General features: G+C 36.5%; 1 protein-coding gene across 1 annotated transcript in view; it reads right to left on the bottom strand.

Moving 5' to 3' along the window:
* LOC121370552 (inositol 1,4,5-trisphosphate receptor type 2-like) overlaps positions 1–27,334 on the bottom strand; it is a 132,415-nt gene that overhangs the window by 7,352 nt on the left and 97,729 nt on the right. The window contains 18 exon segments of the mRNA XM_041495896.1: positions 578–753; positions 2,581–2,704; positions 4,511–4,625; positions 6,038–6,193; positions 7,576–7,668; positions 8,419–8,588; positions 9,481–9,599; positions 10,888–10,987; positions 11,541–11,609; positions 16,965–17,162; positions 18,584–18,877; positions 19,749–19,979; positions 21,144–21,236; positions 23,260–23,359; positions 24,527–24,624; positions 25,061–25,217; positions 25,898–26,050; positions 26,621–26,759. Coding sequence (XP_041351830.1) covers positions 578–753; positions 2,581–2,704; positions 4,511–4,625; positions 6,038–6,193; positions 7,576–7,668; positions 8,419–8,588; positions 9,481–9,599; positions 10,888–10,987; positions 11,541–11,609; positions 16,965–17,162; positions 18,584–18,877; positions 19,749–19,979; positions 21,144–21,236; positions 23,260–23,359; positions 24,527–24,624; positions 25,061–25,217; positions 25,898–26,050; positions 26,621–26,759 — 2,585 coding nt within the window.

Below are 27,334 nucleotides of genomic sequence, written 5' to 3'. Positions count from 1 at the left end.
ATCTTCCCCATTCTTAGCTCTGTGCAATAGCATGTCTCGTTATGTTGGATGGAATTGTCAGATTTTACATTATTTGAAGGTGGGTAATAAATAAAATACCACACTTATTTTCACTGAAAATAATTTTTATGAAGCTTGTGAACTTTTCATGGTATTTGTCCTCACTTTTGTTCAGTCAGATACCAATATGGGTAGTTCATTCATTTCGTAAAAATGATATCTATATATAGACCTCACAGCGGTGATAGATTCTACTATTATTACCCATACAGTTGAAAATATCTTAGTTCATATCAAAGTGATACGTTCCACTAGAACGCCAAGTGGGATTAACACTCTGACGTCACATGATGACGTCATCAATTGACACACTATCAGTCAAGTAATATAAATTAAGATTGATTATGGGTAATAAATAAGATATTAATCTTGCTATCATTTCATATCATATTTATGTCCCTTGTGAAATAATTTTCATTGTCACTTGCTAAAGCTCATAACAAATGAAAATTATTTCACTTGGGACATAAACATGATATGAAATGGAAGCTCATTTAATAATTCTATTAATACATACACTGTAGATTCCCTCCACCAGGCCGTGGTGTATCATGGTGGTCAGACATTCGTATGCTGTTCGACACTGGCGGCCTTCGTTGGAATCGAGGATCTCACGGAAAAAGGCAAATGCAGCTAACGAGAAGATATACATGATGGCAAGACTGAAGACTCCGACCAGGATCAGTGACCAGCCTAGAAAACAGAACACAAGGTTTTATTTATTAAGTTTAAATTGTCACCTAAGGATCTGATAAGCCTGGAAAACAGAACACAGGGTTTCTTAAATTTAAATTGATGCCCCAGGATCAGTGACCTGTCTGGAAAACAAAACACAGGGTTTTATTTAATACGTTTAAAATGTCACCCAAGGATATAAGCCTGGAAAACAGAACACAGGGTTTCTTAAATTTAAATTGATGTCCAAGGATAAGTGACCAGCCTGGAAAACAGAACACAGAGTTTTTTTTTAAAGTTTAAATTGTTGCCCATGGATCTGACCAGTCTGGAAAACAAAACACAGAATTTCTTAAATTTAAGGTGTGCGACGTAGCCCAGTGGTAAAGTGCTCACTTGATGCACGGTCAGTGTGGGATCGGTGGGCACATTGGGCTATTTCTCATTCCAGCCAGTGCACCATGACTGGTGTATCAAATGCTGTGGTATGTACTATCCCGTCTATGGGATGATACATCTATAGAGATTATTATCCGAGCTTGAGTGTCGTACTGATTTTATGAAACGAGTGTCAGGATTTTTGTATTGCCTGAGCGAGAGCAAGGGTAATACATGAATACTGACACGAGTTTCGTAAAATCAGTACGGCTCACGCGCAAGTGTAATAATGTTTTTATTATCCATATTATTATTGTAATTTTGTTTATCAATAACAAGGCGCAAGGACCGTCTCAAAACGTTTCAACCACAACTAGGAGACGACGAAATGACATCATATTTCACATGCACAGTCTGGGCTAGGAATGGACAAGCAACGTCATGTTATGACATTGCCTCCCAAAATGACTTCATTACACTTGTTATTACACGTGTGCTTTGTATGATTATTATTAACCTGGTTATGCTGAACCATGTGGATAATAAAACAAAATCCCTTACTACTAATAAAAACATTAGCAGGTTTCCTCTCTAAGAATATATGTCAGAATTAACAAATGTTTGACATCCATTTAGCCGATGATTAATAAATCAATGTGCTCTAGTGGTGTCATGACATCCAATAGCCGATAATTAATAAATCAATGTGCTCTAGTGGTGTCGTTAAACAAAACAAACATCTAGTGGTGTCGTTAAACAAAACAAACTTTCTTAAATTTAAAACAGAAAACAGAACACAGTGTTTTATTTCTCAAATTTAACTTGACGCTTATGAAAAACAACATAGCATTTAGGGAATGGGACCAAATATGAGTTAAACAACATAGGTGATACATCTAAATTTCTAACTAGAAGAAAAATATTACGTCAGATATATCTAAATTTGTAGCTAAAGTAAAGGAAAATAGGACCGTTAGTGGTTAAGTGGTGGCCATATTGAATTTATGCAAATTAGATGAGATGGGTGAGGTAGGGTGGGTGGGGTGTGGGGGTGGGGAGGTGGTACAGTTGGATACATAGGGTGTTTGCCAAGAGTTATGTAACATTTTCAAAACGATGTGAAATCTTCGATGTTACAGCAAAGAATGGTTTGTTTTAAGCTTAGAATTCAATACAAACCATTTCTCATGACAGCCTGAATAACCTGTTTATATATATAGCTTGTTCATCATTTTAAGGACTGTTCTCACTATGCGATTAGTTGTACCAACTTGTCACATGCGATCAAATCATACTGTGAGAACCCCTAAATTGGGAAAACTATAGTCTTATACGTTCCAATTTTTGTAGGACTGACAAATCGCATGCGACAAGTCAGTGGGACTAATCGCATAACGAGAACACCACTATAGTGAATGACGTTACAGCAAACGATGGTTTGTCTTAGGCTAAGAATTAAATACAAACCGTTTCTCGTGACAGCCTGAATAACCCGTTTGAGAAGCTGGTTCATCATGGCCATGTGCAAGAGATGCAGCGAGAAGAAATATCCAAAGAATGCCGTCCCGCACACAGAGAAACCAAGGAAAAACTGAAAATAATAATAATACAGTCAAATCCGCTTATTTGGATGTGCCTCGTGCAACAAAACTTTTCAAATAATATTTAAACCGAAGGTAGTATACGATATACCCATCTCTTGTTGAAAAATTACGATTCTCCCAATTTGGGCCTCATGATACTGATGTAAGTATATTGTGTTAATAAAATACCAATTCCAAGTTCCATATTGTGACTCTGTTATCATTATCAAGTTTGTCTATAAACATGCATTATTCTAATGTGATGAAAAAGCCTATCCATTTAATTATAGGGGCATAAACTGTTAGTGCTGATGCAGTAGAAGAACGTGAGGACTTTTAATGAAGTAGAAGGTGAGGACTTTCAATGTAGTAGAAAAATGTGGACATATAATGGAGTAGAAAATGATGACTTAAAATGTAGAAAATGATGACTTAAATGTAGAAGAAAATAGGGACTTAAAATGTAGTAGAAAATGACGAGTTCTAATGTAGTAGAAAGTGAGGACTTACAATATAGTAGAAAATGATGACTTTTAACGAAGTAGAAGGTGAGGATTTTCAATGTAGCATAAAATGTGGATGTATAATAGAGTAGAAGGTGAGGACTTATTTTGTAGTAAAAAATGAGAAGTTAAAATGTAGTAGAAAATGAGAAGTTAAAATATAGTAGAAAATGAGAAGTTAAAATGTAGTACAAAATGAGAAGTTAAAATGTAGTAGAAAATGAGAAGTTAAAATGTAGTAGAAAATGAGAAGTTAAAATATAGTAGAAAATGAGAAGTTAAAATATAGTAGAAAATGAGAAGTTAAAATGTAGTAGAAAATGAGAAGTTAAAATGTAGTAGAAAATGAGAAGTTAAAATGTAGTACAAAATGAGAAGTTAAAATGTAGTAGAAAATGAGAAGTTAAAATGTAGTAGAAAATGAGAAGTTAAAATGTAGTACAAAATGAGGAGTTAAAATGTAGTAGAAAATGAGAAGTTAAAATGTAGTAGAAAATGAGAAGTTAAAATGTAGTAGAAAATGAGAAGTTAAAATGTAGTAGAAAATGAGAAGTTAAAATGTAGTAGAAAATGAGAAGTTAAAATATAGTAGAAAATGAGAAGTTAAAATGTAGTAGAAAATGAGAAGTTAAAATGTAGCAAAAAATGAAGAGTTAAAATGTTGTAGAAAATGAGGAGTTAAAATGTTGTAGAATGTGAAGACTTACAATGTAGTAGAATGTGAAAATTTACGATGAAGTATAAAGTAAAAACTTACAATACAGTAGAACGTGAGGACTTTTAATGAAGTAGGTGAGGATTTTCAAGGTAGTAGAAAATGTGGACGTATAATGGAGTAGAAGGTGAGGACTTGTAGTAGAAAATGAGAACATAAAAAGCAGTATAAAATGAGAACTTAAAATGTACATGTAGTAGATAATGATGACTTAAAATGTAGTAGAAAATGAAGAATTAAATGTAGTAGAAAATGAGGAATTAAATGTAGTAGAAAATGAGGAGTTAAAATGTAGTAGAAAATGAAGAATAAAATGAGGAATTAAATGTAGTAGAAAATGAGGAATTAAATGTAGTAGAAAATGAGGAATTAAATGTAGTAGAAAATGAAGAATTAAATGTAGTAGAAAATGAGGAATTAAAATGTAGTAGAAAATGAGGAGTTAAAATGTAGTAGAAAATGAGGAGTTAAAATGTAGTAGAAAATGAGGAGTTAAAATGTAGTAGAAAATGAGGAGTTAAAATGTAGTAGAACATGAAGACTTACAATGTAGTAGAATGTGAAAATGTATGATGAAGTAGAAAGTAAAAACTTACAATATAGTAGAACGTGAGGAAGCCGAAGAAGTTGACGTTAAGATGTCCTCCTTTCTTATCATCATCATCTTCATCATCAGCATCATCACGTTTTGGTTTACTCGGCTTAATACTCCTTAAAAATACAGTAAAATGAATAAATATAACAAGTTGAGACATTTTTAAAATCTTGTACATTCTTAATGACTCCATTGGGCTATTTCTCATTCCAGCCAGTGCACCACGACTGGTATATCAAAAGCTGTGGTATGTATTACCCTGTCTGTGGGATAGTGCATATAAAAGATCCCTTGCTGCTAATCGAAAAAGAGTAGCCCATTAAGTGGCAACAGCGGGTTTCCTCTCTCAATATCTGTGTGGTCCTTAACCATATGTCTGACGCCATATAGCCATAAATAAAATGTGTTGAGCGTGTCATTAAATAAAACATTTCCTTCTTCTTAATGAATGGTCATTATACATGCAAGATCAACAACAAATTTTAATTGGCATAGCTCGGAATTAACAAGAGGGCAGGCAGCTAATGTGTGTTATTAAAAATGTTCCATATGCTGTTTGATATTCAACTTCACAATTAGCTTTCGCTTTTCATCTTATTTTTATCACACAGTATTTCAGCAGTAATATAAATCTTATGTTTTCATCAACAATTTGTCTCAAATATTTCACATTGCTGTTAAAAAAAGGGTTAAAGTACAAGACTTACGGTGCCATGCAGACAGTACGGCCAGTACAGCCATGGCTGTACCACGTTTTTTATTTGTGGGGGTTATATTGGTTGTATCTGTGAAAAGGTCTTTTACAGGCGAATTTGAAAGGAGAGACTGGCAACCTCGAGCCATACCACTATTTTTTTTACACTCTGCCGCGCCTGGACTTAGTCTAGTTTTGAAACTACAGTAGAATCTCATCGAGTCGAACTCGGAAGGGTCAAATACGCCACAATGCTCAAAGCAGAAATGAAGTCTTGAGTTACACTTATACGATGTTGACCGAATGGTTAGGTCAAACTATCCGATGGGTGGAACACTTTCTCAAGCACTGGCGGGGTTTAAGCCAACGGATTTTAACTGCAATTTCAAAACTGCTTCTCAAGTTTTAGCGTCCATCTTGAAATCTGAGAAGAAAAGATTGCTTCCCATTCCACAGACTGAATTTCAAGCCTTGATTAGTCGTCCTTTAGATTTAGCTCAGTCGGTTGAGTGCTCGTTTGATGTGCTTGCGCCGCAGGATCGAACCAACTCAATGGATCCATTCAACTGTTCTGTGGTTTTTTCTCATTCCAACCAGTGCACTACAATTGGTCAAAAGTCATGGTATGTGCTTTCCTGTCAGTGGGAAAGTGCATATAAAAGATGATCCCTTGCTGCATTAGAAAAAAATGTAGCAGGTTGCCTCTGATGACAAGTCAGAATTACCAAATGTTTGACATCCAACAGCCAATGATTAATCAATCAATGTGCTCTAGTGGTGTCTTTAAACAAAACAAACTTTAACTTTGAAAATAAGACGGTTTAGTGCAATTACCTGAAACAGCTGATGACATCCTGGGCAGCCGGAAATAACGGATGGTTGGACAGGAAGTAGCTAATGAGTATGAACAGACAGAGGATGTTGTGAATTCCTCCAAGGACGTACATCGCAACGATCGCACCAGGCCAATCCGACTGTACGGGAACTGGGCTGGAAAACAACATTACAACATTTTATTTTATATATGTTGTATTTAACATGTGTTACTTTTGTTTATCTACTTCAGAAATGTCATTATTATCCATATGTTAAAAATATCTTGTTACATATCAAAGTGATATGTCCCACTAGAACGCCAAGTGGAACGTAACGTGATATGTCCCACTAGAACGCCAAGTGGGACGTAACACTTCGTGACGTCACACGGTGACGTAATCTTAACCTTACAGAACGTTAATCAAACGAGTTGAGTGATATCAATAAAAATCGATTATGAGTAATAAATAGGATATTAAATCCACTACCATTTAATATCATGTTTATGTCCCTCATGAAATAACTTGTGAAATAGCTTGTGTAATATCCTATAATTATGACATGAAGTCAAATGAACAGCTTGAATTTTTTTTAATAAATAATAAAATCCGACTCATTGAACACTTGAGACAAACAGACAAATTTGGGTTTGCCAGAAATATATATATATACAGGGATGCGAGAGGGGCTGGAACAAAAAAGCTTACTGCAGTTGGGGTTCAGGGGCCGCTTAAAGGCCCCTGAAGGAAAATTGTTGTTTGCAACCCCTGGAATTTCCAAAAATTGCATTCTAAACTGGTTGTAACTTAGAATATAAGACACACAAACATAAATCTGAAACCGTGAAAACAGACAAATTAACCTTGTGTGGTCAACAGTATTGAAAATCATGTTTTTGGTTTTTTAGATGAAATGAAAAAGTGCATTTACACGTTTCCGAGTAGCTCTCACAATCCTGTATATAAGCAATAAATCTGAATGACAAAATGCTTATGCACAATCAAGAGTTGAATGGTCTTTTGACAAAATAATGCTCAATTCCATGAATCTCTATCTAGTGCCTCTTCTACAGGAGGACAGCCACTCCAAGGGAGTCCTTTACTGGACAATACATATTGTATCTTGTATTGCCATTCCTATGTTAGTGATGAACTCATGAATCACTGTAAAAACAGTGATGATATCAGGTGTTTGCAAAAGGTGAGTATATCCTGCCCCTCATGTGACATCTGCCATGAGTACTGCTACCACAGCTATCAGTGATATAAATAATTCAAATACATCTGATAAAAACATTTAAGCTTTTCTGAAAATTTATTTACAAATAATATTCACCAAAAATAAAACTTGTTTGAACATTTCATTAATCATTTATTACTTCACTAATTTATGTCCTAACAAAGAAAGGACTGTTCATATTAATTGTTTGTGATATGTCATAAAACAGATACATTCATAATAGTTTATATCTGATTGTAGTCTGGTCCAGTTATTGGGAATAAGTCCAATCTTGGAGTCTGTATAGAACAGACTATAATTTAATAACTTAAACTTACTCAGAAATAGATGCAACATTTTCTGTCCACGTGACCAGTACCAGGATTGTTATCGCCAAGGTAACTAAGAGAACCAATGAATTTAACCACCACCTAAACAGAGAAAACAAGTCATATTAAATTGCCAGCTATATGTACCCAGCATAGCAAGCTTCAACAATAAGCATGGAATGAAGATATATAGTAAGGCATCATCATTATCATCATCATCACTATAAGGTGTTTTTATAATTATTATATAGAAATACACAAAAAAAAACCCATATATTAATATATAACCAAAGAGAAATGCCTAACAAGTCAAATCAAACTGCCAGCTCTGTGCCCAGGTTAGAATGTTTCAGAATAAAGATGTCATCATTATCATCATCATCATCATCATCATCATCATCGTCGTCATCACCATCATCATCAATGTCTTTTCCCCCATCCCAAACAGTGATACATGAAAGATATAAAGACATGACATGTCATCATCATCATCATCATCACCACCACCATCAATGTAATGGGGTTTTTTCTCATCCCAACCAGTGGTACATTAAAAGGTGTGCTATGCACTATCCTGTTTATGGGAGAATGTTTATAAATGATATCTTGCTGTAATAGTAACCTATGACATGATAGCAGGTTTCTTCTCTCTGTCTCTTACTCGACCAAATGTTGAAATAACTACGTCTTGCAGACCAAATAGCTGTAGTTTATAATAAGCTGAGGTATATGATGGTTAAAAATATATTCCTTTTCTTTCTTTTCTGAAAATTTCATTGTTTCGTATACTCTACATCATATCTCATAGAATCCAGAAGAATAAAGGAAAGATTAATATAAATGTATACGCACCATGCTTGAACAAAGAAACGAGATAGTGGATTGGAGCGAAGTTTACGCTGATACTTGATGTCATCAATGATATCATTCGACCAATCCATGAAGTCACGCAGTTTGTTGCTAGGCGACGATCTGTCTACCTCGTATTTAAATTTCTCCTTGATCTCCTCTCTTAGCACATTCTGAACAAGTAAAAAAATAATAATACAAAAACAGTTTTTGACAAGCAACATATCAATAATCAAGTGTTACCTTATTATTATTACTGGATAATAATCTCAACTACATGACATACTGTGGAGTTTTGCTGTGCACAACACTAATGCAGTGATCAAATTTTAATTTTGAGAGGCACAGCAAGTATTATCTTTGGTTATAATAAAAAAAAATTAATCACCAAGGCATGTCGGAGAGGCATCAAGGCACAATTGTCCTTCAAAAGAGGAACATAAACACAACTTTTTATCAAGTTTTCTCAGACAAACATGATTTTACCCTGGTGCGTTGCAATGTAGCCTATGAAATTTGATGGATATATTTTATAACATTACCAGTGATAATTTTACTGTTTCTTACACACACAACATGCAATATATATGGGAATGCCATGCCAGCCATAAGCATATGAGATGGGGGGGGGGGGTGGGGGTGGGGGGGCAACTGGTCCCTTAGTGCTGGAGCCAAACCTCAAATTCAGGCAAAAATTATAGAAATATTTGGTCAAAATGTGCTAAACTAAGACCATTTTATCATGTATTTCCATCGTTCTGCCATCAAAATTAGTTGTAATACATGTAAAAATGAGTAGTGATTTGTTTGCAACCCTATATACATGTAGGTAGTAATGCTAATATGAATAAATGTTGTTATCCAGATTCAGGAATATTTGTTTAATTCGGGCAAACGCCAGCCTGTCCCACTATAAAAATGGGACCCCGTATATGCCTATGACCCCAGCACAAAGAATGCATCAGCTATCAGGTGTCAAACAAAGGTGATGACATGTCTGGTGATACAATAAACTGATCTCCCCACCACACCCTCCCTGTTACCATGACATTGCTCTGTACTGACCTTGTCTTTGACTCGGAAATATATTTTCTGTAACATATCATCTTTGATGATCTCTATAGACAGAGTGAACTCGGAGAAATACTGCCACGCCTCTTCTGCTTCTGGTGTCTTTATCAACGCTGGAAACAAGTGTATTGTATATTACTTATCTACCATATCCTACAACCATCTGATACAGGGGTTATATCACAGAAAATGCTTTGCTTTAATACAAACTGTGATATTTTTAATATAGGCCTAACACTGGAAACAACATTTTTGTACTGTATATTACTTATCGACCATATCCTACAACCATCTGATACAGCGGATATATGTCAGAAAATGCTTTGCTTTAATAACCGAAATATTTTTAATAAAATGCTGCCAGAATTTTTTTATTTTTATTATATATTACTTATCTACCGTATCCTACAACCATCTGATACAGCGGATATATAAAAACTGTGATATTTTTGTTGCATATATAAACTATAATACTATTTTCTACCATCATGAGAATGGATATGTATCAGAAACTAGACTACTCTGCTTTATATGAAATGTCCTGAGATTGCTGTCATTGTAAAATGATTCTGACTAATTAACCGAGCCTTTTTAGCAACTAAATTTACATATTAAATATATTTTCTTGTTTAGAATATCAATGTCTGTATATTCAGTATGTTTCTGATCTTCATATTGAATGCTTGTAGTAGCTAAAATGTAAGTTTACTTCCTAATTTAATATATATTTTTTCATACAAACACAATAATTGGGAGGTAAAATCTAATCTCATGGCTTCTTGAACATTTAGTTTTTTGTTTTTTTTAATGACATAACTAAAGCATTGATTTATTACTCAAAGGCTATTGGATGTCAAACATTTGGTAATTCTGACATATAGTCTTAGAGAGAAACACCGCTACATTTTTCCATTAGTAGTAAGGGATCTTTTATGTGCACAATCCCACAGACAGGATAGTACATACCACGGCCATTGATATATCAGTCGCACTGGTGCACTCGATGGAATGAGAAACAACCCAATGGGCCCACCGATGGGGATTGATCCTAGACCAACCGCACATCAAGTGGGCACTCTACCACTGGGCTATGTCCCGCCCCTTGAACATTCAGGTGATCAGAAATGTTTTGAACATACAGACACTGATATTCTTAACACTCAAATGCTTTCCATGCATAATTTTAGTCATTAAAAATTCTATGATGATACGTTACAGTAGAAAACTCAGAAAAGTAATTTTAATACAAATTCTGATACTTTTATCACATACATGTGTAGTAAGCTATTTTATATCACACTAACGTATTCCATCCCCATCACATACAATGGATATGTCACACAAACTACTCTGCTGTCTCAGGACAGTTAAAAAGATTTCAGCTCCATGTTTTGTACTTACTCTCATGGGTGGTGTAGCTGCTCAAGTCTGTTTTCCGACACAGAAGTTGGTAATACTGGAAACCAACATCACTGATGAGGCAGTCTGTTCTGTTGGATTCCTGACAAAAACAAAGAACTTTTAGTAGGATTTAATATGTAAACTTGTAAATAACAAGTAAACTTTAAAAAAAAAAATGTATTTGAGGCACCATTGGCGATTTTGTCATTTATCTTCAATGTATGTTGTATGTAAATGTTTAGCTTCCCACTGATCTTTGATATTCAAGCAATAACACTTTTAGTTAACCAGCTACACTCATGTGATGTCACACACATAGCTTTCATTACATAAATCGCTCTAGGTCATCGTATAATGTGGCTCAACTAACAGATATAATAGCTTTTCAACTTAATATTTATGGTCTGCAGGATAAAGATAATAACTAGTTAATTACATCGGATATCTGCTTTATCCTGTTCATGCCGAATGAGAAATTCCCATTCTTACCTTCACAGGATAAAGCAGATATCTGACATCATTAGCTAGTTTTTCTCTATTTTAATCTGAATGCCACACATGCTATGCCATTCATACAGTATGTGTGCATGGTTCATACTTCCATGAATGCCAAAAGTAAGCATTATTCTCAAACAGACGTCCCATGCACCTACCTGCATGTGATGGTACGCCGTTGTCATCACTGATACCAGCGCATCACTGTCGATGTACTCCATCACCTCCTGTAAGTCAAGTTACACATCTCATTGTTAGAACATGGAATCATAAAAAGAAAGGAAGGTTTGTTTAATGACATTTATTTACTTGTTTGTGTCAAACTCTGTGCCACTCAAAAGGGGAGAATTGGTGCCACCTCTAAGGAGATTATTTGTCACTTAAGGGGAGAGTGTGCCATTCACAAGGGGAGATTCACTGCCACTCAGAAGAGGAGACTTGGTTCAACTTGAGAGAGGAGATTTTTTGCCACTCATAAAGGTAGACTGTGCCACTCATAAGAAGATACTTTGTGCCACTCATAAGGGGAGACTTTCATTCATATGGGGAGACTGTGCCACTCATAAGGGGAGACTGTGCCACTCATAAGAGGAGACTTTCATTCATATGGGGAGACTGTGCCACTCATAAGGGAGACTCAGTGTCATTTTAAGAGAAAACTGTCAATCATAGGGTAGACTATGCCAGTTAGAAAGCAGATTGATCCAATCATAACAGAAGATTCACTATACGGGGAAATGTCTGACCACTTTGAAACGAAAAATCAATGTCACTTATATGGGAAATGTATTACTTTGAAGGGCAGTCTGTGCCACTTGGAAAAGATTATGTGCCACTCAGAAAGGGGAGACATGGTGTGCCTCTCAAGAAGGCAAACCCGGTGAGCTCTCACACTTGGAAAGGAGGATATGGTGCCACATGGAAAGAGAAGCTCAAAGCATTATTTATACTATAATCCTACAAGAACCAAGTACAATTGGATTAATTAATTAATTCTATATTTCGTGGTATAAAATGTACTAGTCACAACAAGTTAAGGGCCTGTATAAAATTTTATCTTACTTTAAAAAAAAAAAATTCTTTTTTAATTCAGGTGCGGTGACAAGAAAAAAAAGTAGGTTACAGACTCTGCAGATTGTATGTATATCACCCTTTTGCTCACAGCTTGTTTGGTAGAAAGCATGTAACAAATGCATAAAAAATCCTAAAATTGTTTGCCTTTAAAAAACAAATATTGCCAAGCAGGGCACCTGCCTTAAAAAACCCTATGGCGCATGTAAAACTCCTTTTGTATGTTAACAATGATTAGGGTTAGAAGCTTATACATTTCTTTGTAATCTGTTTTTGGATAAGCATGCCACCAAGATGTAAACTAAGCATTCTAGACTGTGGTTAAGCCCTGGCATGGGCTGAAGGAAGGAAGGAAATGTTTTATTTAATGACGCACTCAACACATTTTATTTACGGTTATATGGCATCGGACATATGGTTAAGGACCACACAGATATTGAGAGAGGAAACCCGCTGTCGCCACTTTGTGGGCTACTCTTTTCAATTAGCAGCAAAGGATCTTTTATATGCACCATCCCACAGACAGGATAGTACATACCACGGCCTTTGTTACATCAGTTGTGAAGCACTGGCTGGAACGAGAAATAGCCCAATGGGTCCACTGACGGGGATCGATCCTAGACCGACCGCACATCAAGCGAACGCTTTACCACTGGACTACACCCTACCCTTGGCATGGCTGAATGATAGCGTATCCATAAGATAAGTAGCGAGACACCTGCTAATAAGCCATTATGTCATCCAATGACTGCAAGAGCATTTCTCTACCACTGGATCGGCCTCGGTGGTGTCGTGGTTAAGCCATCAGACATAAGGCTGGTAGATACAGGGTTCGCAGCCCGGTACCACCTCCCCCCACACCCCCACCAAGAGCGAGTTTTAACTACTCAATGGGTAGGTGTAAGACCACAACATCCTCTTCTCTCTCACTAACCACTAACCCACTGTCCTGGAGAGACAGCCCAGATAGCTGAGGTGTGTGCCCAGGACAGCATGCTTGAACCTTAATTGGATATAAGCACGAAAATAAGTTGAAATGAATGCACCACTGGCAGAGTGAATGAGCTATCCCACTGGTCAGGCCAGGTCAGGTCAGGTCAGAGTGTTTAACGTGCACATTCAGAGCAAGCTGTTGTAGTGCACGCCTGTCCTGGGCACAGGTGCCTGCCTTGGCCAGCTCCTCCATCCAGGACAGGAAAGGGATGGGGTTGTGTGGATTGGAGGGGGGAGCACCAGCAGTCCGACCGGGGTTGGTAACAGGCAGAGGGTGGTATGGTGCTATGGAATTTGGAATGTCTCGTAGGATTAAGTCAAAGAGAAATGGTGCAATTTTGAATGGTCCGTCAAAAAGTAAAAGGGGAGATACGTATAGTTTTGGAAGATTAGTGTGCCAATTGTAGCTCATTAAGGGGACCAGATGCAGCATTTATGTAGTCCTTTACTTCTTGTGACAAGTATATAACCACTGGGACCTTGGTGGTTAACTAATTCTTTGTTAAGGTTCAAAACAACACAAAACTACAAAAGGTTAGTTTTAACACAGCAAAAGATTTGAAACATTTTTGTATAAATATTTACCCATTGTGTTGTGCTCTAAAATGTAGAAAATTGACAAACTATTTTCAATATTATGAATATATGAGCGAAATAAAAGAAGACCCGTAACTGTTTCAAATACAAATAGTCTCAGGAGTCACACTGGTAAGACATTTATTTTAGTAAACTTTCGGACAGGATGTAGGATAAGTGTATTTGTTTGAAAATTACTAACAAATGGCTAATTAAACAACATTTTATTAGCCAAATACTAAATGTTGTAGACATCTTGTATAAAATTTTGCAACTGGCTAATTTGGCAATGGGTGTTTTCTGTCGTTGCTAAATTCCATAATGTACACTACATGCAGCTATAGTGAAACTCCACTATTATGATCATAAGTGGGACTTATTAAAATTGGTCTTAATAGTGGGGTGGTCCTAATACCGAATTACCAATAATCAGAAATATTAATTGTGTATTTTACCTCCCACCCTCCTTCCCGGTTGTCATCAACAATGTCTCAATTGATAAAATGAATAGATAAAGTTTAAAGTTTGTTTTGTTTAATGACACCACTAGAGCATTGATTTATTAATCATCTGCTATTAATTGGATGTCAAACATTTAGTAATGTTGACATATTGTATTAGAGAAGAAACCCACTACATTTTTCCATTAGTAGCAAGGGGTCTTTTATATGCACCATCCCACAGACAGGATAGCACACACCACAGCCTTTCATATACCAGTCGTGGTGCACTGGCTGGATATTGATGGGGATCGATCCTAAATCGACCATACATCAAGCGAGCACTTTACCACTGGGCTACGTCCTGCTCCAAATTAATAGATAATGACGGATACTGATGTTTTTACATTGATCTGCAAGAATAATCAAGAGTCAAGCTGCCATTTCTCCTAATTATTGCATGTATAATAGAGAAAGAAAGAAATGTTTTATTTAACAATGCACTCAACACATTCTATTTACGGTTATATGGCATCAGACATATGGTTAAGGACCACACATATTGAGAGAGGAAACCCACTGTCACCACTTCATGGGCTACTCTTTTCGATTAGCAGCAAGGGATCTTTCATATGCACCATCCCACAGACAGGATAGTACATAACACAGACTTTGTTACACCAGTTGTGGAGCACTGACTAGAACAAGAAATAGTCACCAAAGGTAACCCAATCGCATGACTTCTGGATCATGTGTCTGATCGCAACTAATCATTGCATCGGTTGACAGAGGGGCAGGACATAGCTCAGTGGTACAGCGCTCGGCTAATGTGAGATCGATCTGGGATCGATCCTCGTCGGTGAGCCCATTGGGATATTTCTCGTTCCAGCCAGTGCTCCACGACTGGTGTAACAAAGGCTGTGGTATGTACTATCCTGTCTGTGGGATGATGCATATAAAAGATCCCTTGCTGCTAATCAAAAAGAGTAGCCCATGAAATTGAGACAGCGGGTTTCCTCTCTCAATATCTGTGTGGTCCTTAACCATATGTCCAACGCCATTAAATAAAATGTGTTGAGTGTGTCATTAAATAAAACATTTCCTTCCTTCCTGTTGACAGTTTTTGTGAAAACTAAAGTACCCGAATAGCATTTGCTTTCATAATAATATGTTACTCTAGAAATTAACCATGACATGCTAATTTGTGGACAAACTGTTTGCTAATACAAAAGTAATATCTTGTCTTTCTGGCTAAATTAACATACGACTATTTAATTACTTGTTAGTTAGAGCAACACATGTGCAAAACAAAATTACCTTTAACACCATGGCATGGACAACTCGGCAAGATTTCACCATGTTATTTATATTATTTGTTGCTTGCGTGACATGAACTCCGAGACTAATAATAGCGAGAATATGATGACACATTTACAGGATATTAAACGAGCTTCCATTTCATATCATGTTTATGTCCCTCATGAAATAATTTTCAATTGTCACGAGCTTTAGTGAGTGACAATAAAAATTATTTCATGAGGGACATAAACATGATACGAAATGGTAGCGAGTTTAATATCCTATTTATTACCCATAGTCGATCTTAGTTTATATCGCTCAACTCATTTGGCTGACATTTCTGTACGGTTGTAGCGCACAAATTGATTAAGTCATTGTGTGATGTCAAAGTGTTATGTCCCACTTAGCGTTCTAGTGGGACGTATCACTTTGATATGTACCATGATATGTTTAACCATGTGGGTAATAAAGTTCTATATAGTAGGTAGTGTTGTTGAATAAGGTCGTACATAAAGATGGCACAGCTGGCATTTACCATAGCTGAGATATACATTAACGTACATGTAGATGATAAATTCTAGTGATGACAGTTGGGGTTTTTTTGGCCCATCACTTCACAGGATAATTTTTAATTTTACATTTATTTGCTGAACAATTACAGGTGAGCATTTTGTCTACAGCAAAAACCTTCAAAATTGCCATAAATAACAAATTATTATGCTAAAGCTCTGCCTCCAAACTCACAAGAAGTCTAGGCCCTCAAATATATGTATTTTCATCCCCCAGACCATTGAACGTACAGTGGTCCCCCAGCTTTCAAATACACTCTGTGGGTTCCATGGTACACAGTGGTCTCTCCAGTATTCAGGAAAGGGATGGAGGGAATCGGTAGAGCTGGATACACTTATAGGAAGGGATGGTACCTAAGATTTGCAGGGTACAAGTACTTAGAAAATGTCTTGTAAACGATGATGAACCTGATTACTCTGGTAGTTCAAGACGATGGCATGACTTGTGATTTTGGATGGCGGCCTAAATAAACTGATGGCGGATATTACTATCGCTGCCAATGGATGGCGGGCGTATTGGAAATTAGTCTGAAGAGATGGTGGGCCCGCCATTGCTTATGATATGTAGCGAGACCCCTGGTACAGTCTTGCTATTTTCTCTAATATTAATACACAGTGTTTTAGAAACAGTTACCTTGGCAAGAACGGTATCGTCATCTTTCGTCTCTGGCACGTTCTCCTCGGTGAGGGACCGTATCAAAATGGCTATAGACTTTTTCAGACTGTACACATCCTCCTGACTGCACCCCTTGAAATGACCTGCTCGCAGTATGTGGTTAGCGTACTCGCAGATTTTGTTCTCAAACACAATGGCCTGGTTCTGGAAGTTGCCCTGTTGGTGAAATCATAAAACAAAATACAGAGAAAGATGACTGATTGGTGTTGGAATCTATTTTTGCAAGTAAAATTACAAAATGTTCTCTCTCTTTCCTTCTTAATATGTCTCCCCCTGTCCAACACTGTCTGTCTCTCTGTCTGTCTGTGTCTGTCTCTCTGTTTCTCTCTATCGATCTGTCCTACACTGTCTGTCTCCCCCTGTCCAACACTGTCTCTCTCTCTGTTTCTCCCTGTCTCCTCTCCCCCTGTCTAACACTGTCTCTCTCTGTTTCTTCCTGTCCAACACTGTCTGTCTCTCCCTGTCCAACACTGTCTCTGTTTCTCCCTGTCCAACACTGTCTGTCTCTTTGTGTCTCTCTCTGTCTCTCCTCCCTCTCTCTCTCTCTCTCTGTCTCTCTCTCTCTCTCTATCTCTCTCACACACACATGCATTCAAATGAACAGCCAGATGTGCAACTATAATCTTATAGTTTCATTGATTTAGGATTTATAATTTGTAAGAATTGGAGCTAAACTGAAAAAGTTTTAGCATTCAGCTAAACACAAATGTTAACACCATTGCCATCTCACTCATTTAATTTGTCAAGGTGTTAGAAAACCCTTAGACCACCTCAGAAACATGGGCAGATTCATGATTTTGGTAAGGGGCGTCCCAAGGCAAATGAGTCAAGCTCTCAAAGGGAGTGAGATTTTAAAGGGTGAGGGAGGTGGGTCCAGGCGCATGCCAAAAGATGCTCACACTACTTCCCTCTGGATCTGCCAATGAGAAAACGATATCCATTGCCCAATCAATCAATTTATTGCATATTACCAAACAAGCTGGTGTTAGCAAACGAATAAAAAAAACCCCAAAAACATACAACTTCAATAACAACAATAACAATTAATAATAATAACAATATTACTGTACATGCCAGACAGAGAAACAAAATTTGTATTATATTTGTAGGAACAAAGTATATTGAAAAAATAAATGGTTACAGTACTTGGACATAATTAAATAAAATTACTGCCCCACTCATAGCTGGAACAAGAACTTTACGTTTAGAAATACAATAAATGTTAAACATGGTTAAGAATTTCAATGTCACCATTATTGTATGACATAATAAATATAAATTGTAAATTGCTATTTAGAGTAGAGAAGTCGGAAAAAGAGTTTACAAACAAAACAAGGCCTCTGTTCAATTAGTATTTTAGGTTTACAGAATCTTCCAAGTTCAATATGAAGATTGTGTGCACTGATTCTCATTTTAGTAAATTGTCTGCGTTGTTCGAAGTTTGGTGTGCAGAGCAGGTAGTTTTCTAATTTAAACTCTGATTTAAATAGACTGTATGTTCTGAGTTTAGAATCATTGTTTTGAATAGTATCTGACCAGAATTTTATATATTTCGACTCGAGTTCTTGCACACTTACGGAGGTGTATTCGACGAGAGTATCAAACAGCTGAATGATGAGTGGAATCGTCTTGTCCGTGACGCTGGAGTAGAGGATGTTGAGGAAGCGTGTCGTCTCGGCGACGAGGTTCACAGACTTGATGTTGTCCGGCTGTTCACGCAGATAGTTCTGCAGCCCGCCGTGCTGGTTGTCACACATCAGGCCGAGAACCCGCAGAACCAGCTCGATGTAGCCGTCATCCTTGAAATCAAGATCATCCGACATACCGATCGCCAAGTCAGTCAGCTCGGCCAGTTCCTCTTCGTCCAGTTCCTAGAAAATACACATCTTCATTACTATTATTACTTTTATTACTATTACTGCCAAGTCGGTCAGCTCGGCCAGCTCCTCTTCCTCCAGTTCCTAGAAAATACACATCTCTATTACTATTATTACTATTACCACCATGTCCATCAGTTCAGCAAGCTGCTTCTCGTCTAGTTCCTAGAATATACATACGTCTAGGTATTTTACTATTACTTTATTACTATTATTAGTTTATTACTATTACCGCCATGTCCATCAGCTCAGCCAGCTGCTTCTTGTCCAGTTCCTAGAATATACATATGTCTAGGTTTATTACTATTACTTTATTACTATTACTGTTCAGAGCCAGCTCTTCCTTGTCTAGTTCCTATAATATACACATCTAGGTTATTACTATTATTACTAGTAAAATTTCTTAAATAAAAATCAATGAAATCCCAAACACCCATAAAAAATACAGTAATACGTGAAAAGTAGGTCAAGGTGACCTAGTTATGGTACATGACACACCACCATCCTAAGTTGAACATGCATGCAAGGTTTGATGATCCTTAAAAAAACCCCAAAAAGATTAACCTTTAAAAAAATTCAATTAAAGTTTTATTTAATTTGTTTTCAAATGCATTGTGATGAATATCCATAGGTGCAACTATAAACCAAGTTTCATTGATATATGGGGACTTATAGTTTGTGAGAAATAGAGCTAAACACCGGATTTTAACATTGAGTTCAACACAAAAGTTGATGCCATTGCTGCTGCCATTGGAAAAGTAATACCTACTCTCTTCACCTTTTCACTTTGTAAAGGTAAGACAAAACATATTCTTAATGGAAACCACAGTGATCCTTCTGGAACACCTATAACAATGTAACCTACCTCTATTTTTATTTCCACCTCGTTCAGCGGGGCCACCTCTGCTGTCTTTTTACCCTTGGACGATGGTACCGGTTTGCTCAGTTTCATCATATCTTGCGGCGCTTTGTTCATAGACAGAAAACTTCCATTGACTGCCAGTTTCGGTGGTCCTAACATTGGCACAGCCAATCCCCCTGCTCCCCCTCCTCCTCCCAGTTTAACAGGCCTGTTGAATGACTGCCTGGAACCCATCTGAAATCATACACATACAGTGAAACCTCTCAAAACCGAGCATAAACTGTAATTCTCTCAAAACCAGACGTTTTTCATGGTCCCTTTTTAAATATCAGAATAAAAAAAGAACCTCTCTAAACCAGATACCCCTTTAAACAGGACATTTTACTTTGTCCCAAGGATGTCCAGTTTAGGGGGGTTTACTGTATTTAAGTATTGTCTGTTATGTCTTTTATGTTCATCAGGGTATGAACAAAAAAATCATCCACAAACTGCATGAATTTGTGAAGCCATTCTAACATAAGTTTGCGGATGATATATGTTTGTTCATATCCAGATAACATACCCAAATAACAGACAATACTTATAATTAAATTTGAATCAAACATGCTAATAATAACTCTAAAAGTACATACTTTACTTTGAATTATTTTTGGTCCGTAAACAATAACGCTCAGTAAGACAAATTGCTCATATAAAATGACGTCATCAGATATGATGTTCCCTGATGACATATTTTTTTAACGTTGATCGAGAAATGAACAAACTCCCGTTGTCATATGTGGACCAATGGGATGACATTATATTGTAATGAATGTAACAGAAATTTAATTATAAACCTGTAAAAAGTCAGAGTTTTGGAAGTAGCAGGATATGATTTTTCTTTATTCTATCATCATCATCTCCCAATACAAACATGTTTGCACGATAAACAAAATCAAGAAACAATTTTCAGGTATTGATAAAATATGAAATTCCAAAAAAAACCACAAGTGGACTTTCATCTTTGTAGGGGGCTGGATTTAGCTCAGTCGGTTGAGTGCTCGCTTGAGGTGCTTGCGTCTCAGGATCGAACCACCTCCGTGGATCCATTCAGCTGATTGGGTTTTTCCCCATTCCAACCAGTGCATCACAACTAGACAAAGGCTGTGGTATGTGCTTTCCTGTCTGTAGGAAAGCACATGTAAAACATCCCTTGCTGCATTAGAAAAAATGTAGCAGGTTTCCTCTGATGACTACGAGTCAGAATTACCAAATGTTTGACATCCAATAGCCGATGATTAATTAATCGATGTGCTCCAGTGGTGTCATTAAACAAAACAAACTTTAACTTTCATCTCTGTGATTGTTGATCATAGCTCTGTATTACTGAGACGATATTCTTCTAAACCATTGTCTTACCTTTTTACGCCTCATATCTGATGAACGAAGACTGACCCTTGATTTCTTGGCCATGGACAGCATTGAGCCTAACTGACCAACCATCAGCATGTCCTGTGAATGTGAAATTAATAATAATCACTATATTAAACAGACTGATCCTTGATTTCTTGGCCATGGACAGCATTGATCCTAACTGACCAACCATCAGCATGTCCTGTGAATGTGAAATTAATAATAATCACTATATTAAACAGACTGATCCTTGATTTCTTGGCCATGGACAGAGTAGTGTCCAACTGACTGGCTATCAGCATGTCCTGTTGTTGTGAAATTAATAATAATCACTATATTAAACAGATTAACCCTTGATTTCTTGGCCATGGACAGCATTGAGTCCAACTGACTGGCTATCAGCATGTCCTGTTAATGTGAAATTAATAACAATCACTATATTAAACAGATTAACCCTTGATTTCTTGGCCATGGACAGCATCGAGTCATTGAATAATGATCACTATATTAGAGACTGGCTAGTTTGCTGTGACTGTGTCATGCTTCCAATCAACAGAGAGCCTTTTTAACAAAGAAAACCTAGATATTTAATACAACATGGCCCTATCTCCCAACACCACCACTTATTTTGGCAATAAACTGCATACTACCAACACAGTGCCAGTGCACCACGACTGGTACATCAAAGGCTGTGGTATGTGCTATCCTACCTATGGGATGGTGCATATAAAAGATCCTTGCTGCTAACTGAAAAGAGCAGCCCATGAAGTGGCGACAGCAGGTTTCCTCCCTCAATATCTGTGTGGTCCTTAACCATATGTCTGACGTCATATAACCGTCAATAAAATGTGTTGAGTGCGTCGTTAAATAAAACATTTCCTTCCTTCCTCTTATTGTTTGTAAGTAAGAGATTGAAAAAAAAACCCAATACAATTGCCCCTTGTTCACATTTAAACCAATATTTCAGAAACAATATGGCTCCCTTTATCGTGTCATTTGTTCATAGTGGCCTTTATATGTTTATATTAGGGTCTCCACGAGTACTCGAGTACTCGGGCACGGGTCGAGTCTAGCAAAGACTCAAGTCCATTCACAGGACTTGAGTACCCGTACAAGTGAGACAATGTAGAGCAACTAGTTCAGCAGTAACTAATCAACGATACAAGTTACACGATAATTGTATGACTATTTGCTAGTTTCTTTTTTAATCTGGCCGTCCGTTCGTCCGTCACAATACTGAACGTATCAACAGGCTTCTAAATGCAATACAATGGCATGATTTGGCATTCATGTTCAGTGCTGGAATTAAGCTATATAATGCTATTTTACGTTATATTCCTTTGTCTCATTATCATCTTACCGGCCTCGGTGGCGTCGTGGCAGGCCATCGGTCTACAGGCTGGTAGGTACTGGGTTCGGATCCCAGTCGAGGCATGGGATTTTTAATCCAGATACCGACTCCAAACCCTGAGTGAGTGCTCCGCAAGGCTCAATGGGTAGGTGTAAACCACTTGCACCGACCAGTGATCCATAACTGGTTCAACAAAGGCCATGGTTTGTGCTATCCTGCCTGTGGGAAGCGCAAATAAAAGATCCCTTGCTGCTAATCGGAAGAGTAGCCCATGTAGTGGCGACAGCGGGTTTCCTCTCAAAATCTGTGTGGTCCTTAACCATATGTCTGACGCCATATAACCGTAAATAAAATGTGTTGAGTGTGTCATTAAATAAATCATTTCTTTCTTTCATTATCATCTTGTGTAAGTGTCGGGCACTCGGGTCCGGGTCGAGTTTGACCCTCGAGTACTCGAGTCCAATATATTGGACTCGTGGAGGCCCTAGTTTATATGTTTAACTGTATATCACAGTTCACTTACAATGTCTGCTGTTCTAATCTCCTTCATTGCTTTCCAAAACCACCACTTATCTTGGCAATAAACTGCATTCTACCAAAACTATCTCTTATTGTTTGTAAGTAAGGGATTGAAAAAACTCAATACAAATGTCCCTTGTTCACATCTAAACCAATATTTCAGAAATAATATGGCTCCCTTTATTGTGTCATTTGTTCATAGTAGCCTTTATATGTTTATATATGCTTAACCGTATATCACAGTTTACTTACCACGTCTGCTGTTCTACCCTCCTTCATTGCTTTCTGTAGCGCCTTTGCCTGCGCAATCACTTCTTCAACCTTCGCTATGTGCATCGCATGAAGGAGACGTCTGTAAAAAACAAAATCAACATTATTAAAAACATGTAGTGCTAATGTAAGTTTAACAACCCGCCAGTACAAAAAATACATTGTTTATTGGGGGTCAAAGGTAGGTAACAATGATGATGATGATTATGATGATGATGTTGGATGTGATAATAATAGTGATTATAATAGTGTTGAATATGATAGTGATGTTAATACAATGATAATGATTGTGATGATTTTTTAAAAACAGTAAACAGTGAATTTAGTGCATTGGCAAACAGGTGATATAAATGCCACTCCATCATGTTGATGATGATAATGACGATGACAATGATGATGATGATAGCAGTGACGATGGTGGTGGTGATGACAGTGATTATAACAGTGTTGAAGATGATGGTGGTGGTGATGACAGTGATTATAACAGTGTTGAAGATGATGGTGGTGGTGATGATGATGATGATACTGACAGTGGTGATGATGGCAGTGATGATGATGATGACAGTGGTGATGTAATGATGATGACAGTGGTGATGTAATGATGACAGTGGTGATGTAATGATGATGACAGTGGTGAAGATGATGATTATGATGATGACTGATGATGATAGTGATTATAATAGTGTTGAAGATGATGATGATGACAGTGATGATGGTGTTGGTGATGATAGTGATAATAGTGTTGAAGATGATGATGTTGATGGTGGTGGTGGTAATGTTGAAGATGATGGTGGTGGTGATGACAGTGATTATAACAGTGTTGAAGATGATGGTGGTGGTGATGATGATGATGATACTGACAGTGGTGATGATGGCAGTGATGATGATGATGACAGTGGTGATGTAATGATGATGACAGTGGTGATGTAATGATGATGACAGTGGTGAAGATGATGACTGATGATGATAGTGATTATAATAGTGTTGAAGATGATGATGATGACAGTGATGATGGTGTTGGTGATGATAGTGATAATAGTGTTGACGATGATGATGTTGATGGTGGTGGTGGTAATAGTGTTTGCAGTTATGTGGTGGTAGTAATGATGATGATATGATAATGATGATATTAATGGGACAAGAAATATTGAAATGGAAGACAAGTATGCTGAAGATGTCAGAATGAGATGGGAGATTGAAAATGATTAATCATTATCCACGAATTGATCGAAATCATTCTGTAACTTACTTTTCTCTTGTTGCAAGGGCAGACAACTGCATTCTGGTTTTAATAGCAAAAAAGAAAGTCTCCTCTCTTGTTCCAGTGAAGTATCCAAATATACTGTTCTGTAACACAAACAGATGATGTGAATTAAGTGTAATTTAGAACAATAGTTAAATATTTATATTAGAATAATAAATTATTTTAATTATTATCATATATTTCTCTATTTTTAAAATTTACACATTTGTATTAATTTATCACATTTACATGCATTAAATAAATGTACTTATATTGCTATAATACTTATTATTATTATTTTATTTATTATTTTATTTTATTTTATTTTTAATTATTCATTTATTTATATTTTTTAATTATTTATTTATTTATTTACTTATGTTTTATTTTATTTTATTTATTTTTAAAAATTATTTATTTATTTATTTATGTATTTACTTATATATTTATTATTACCTGTATTTCTTCGTTATTTTATTTATTTATTTATTTATTTATTTATGTATTTACTTATGTATTTACTTATTTATTTATTATTACCTGTACTTCTTCGTTTCCTCCAAACAGAAGATTTGATAAAAAGGCCAGTAACTCTCTGATGATGTTGTCCTCCGGTCGTGACAAGTGGTTCAGCGTACTCACGATAGCTCCGTACGAGTTCAGCGCCACTTGTACATCTTCTATCATCTTCAGTTGTCTGGGGGAAAATCAACACAACAAGCAGTGTCAAATATGTGGTCTCTATGTCCATTTTAATCAAAGAATTAACAAAAATGCCCCAATCTCGATAACAACATTTATTCATATTAGCATTAAGCCAAACAATTACAAAAGAAAGGAAGGAAATGTTTTATTTAACGATGCACTCAACACATTTTATTTACGGTTATATGGTGTCAGACACATGGTTAAGGACCACACAGATATATAGAGAGAAAACCCGCTGTCACCACTTCATGGGCTATTCTTTTTGATTAGCAGCAACGGATTTTTATATGCACCATCCTACAGACAGGGTAGTACATACCATAGCCTTTGATATAACAATCTTGGTGCACGCGCTTTACCACTGAGCTACACCCTGCTCCTGAATGAATCACGACACATTTGTACATGGATTACAACTAATACTGTGGGTAAAATTATGGAAATACATGGTGAAAAATGTAGCAAATTTCCGCTCTAAGACTATATGTAGGAAATTACCAAATATTTGACATCTAATAGCCGATGATTTTAATAAATCATTGTGCTCTAATGGTGACATTAAATAAAACAAACTTTTAACTTTTTTAACAACTAAGCTTTATCCCATCGCTGATAAAAGAAATAAAAAGAAATAACCACAGATGATTGGTATTTTTTAAGAGGACTCACTTCTTACAACTTTTGATGTTCACCTCCCAGTCCTCTGGCAGCTTGATGATCTCGTTGTGAATGAGACCTCGTAACAACTGCAGACATTTGACGTCCAGCTCCGCCTGGTCAAGTCTCTGCTTCTCTGACAGGTTCATCAGATTGGAGGAAATACTAAATTAAAAACAGAGCACACCTTAAAACATTCAGTCAAAAAACTATATCTCTGCTTCTTCGATATGTTCATCAGATTGGAAAAAATACTAAAATTAAAAACAGAGTGACCTTTAAAACATTCAGTCCAGTCCAATATATATAGAGATATAAATAAAACCTAATAAAAATCAACAAAATACAGAGGAAAAACATATCGGCAGATTGAAAATTGTATTAATTTAAAATAACTAAACTGAAGATGTAATTTTTGAAGTTAAATACTAAAATTCTAGTTGAATTTACATACAGCATGAAATTTTATTAGCTAATAGTAATAAAATTTATTTGCAACATATAAACCAGGATTACATAACCTCTCAGTATCAAATTGTGGAAATTTTTTTATTAAAATATCACCTTTAAGTTTAAAGTTATTTTTTTTATAATGAAATTGTGCATGTCTATAAAATTCTGTGTATGTGGTCTTCACACTTACATTAAATCAAGAAAAGAAGATATCAATATTATCTGCTAATCATTTTTATTCAGTAGTGCAAACATTGCTTTGGTTGTTTTTTACTCAGTTACCCTAACTGCTGGACAAGCTTTTCAGCCATCTTGTATCGGTCAGTGGGTCTCTTGGCAGAACTGTTAATGAAACACTTGAGATGGTCTTGGAATTCTGATCCAAGAGGAAGATCTTCATCGCCGCCTACTTCAGTGTACACTGGAAAAACCCCCACAAACTTAATTATTTATTGGACACTCAGCTACCATCCATAACTGTCAACATTTTCACAAACATTAACTGAGTAATCAGTCCACCTCAGCTACATCCATAACTGTCAACATTTTCACAAACATATAATGATTACTTAGACCACTTCAGCTACCATTCATAACTGTCAACATTTTCACAAACATATAATGAAGACCACCTCAGCTACCATTCATAACTGTCAACATTTTCACAAACATTAACTGAGTACTCAGTCCATCTCTGCTACCATCCATAACTGTCAACATTTTCACAAACATTAACTGAGTACTCAGTCCATCTCAGCTACCATCCATAACTGTCAACATTTTCACAAACATTAACTGAGTACTCAGTCCATCTCGGCTACCGTTAATAACTCTCATCATTTTCACAAACATAAAACTCTTCTTTTTCACCCCCCTCCCACTGATTGTAAATTCAAATACTAGATACATTATGCAGAGCCCCGGGGGCTATAGACTGTGGCAACCTAAGTTTCTAAATTTTTAAAATTGTTTTTGAAGAGGCAGTTTGACTCCCTG

This window comes from Gigantopelta aegis, chromosome 1 (genome assembly GCF_016097555.1).
Source record: "Gigantopelta aegis isolate Gae_Host chromosome 1, Gae_host_genome, whole genome shotgun sequence".
Lineage (NCBI taxonomy): Eukaryota > Metazoa > Mollusca > Gastropoda > Neomphalida > Peltospiridae > Gigantopelta > Gigantopelta aegis.
The sequence above is the reverse complement of the archived record's forward strand: the minus strand, read 5'-3'. Positions and strand labels throughout refer to the sequence as shown.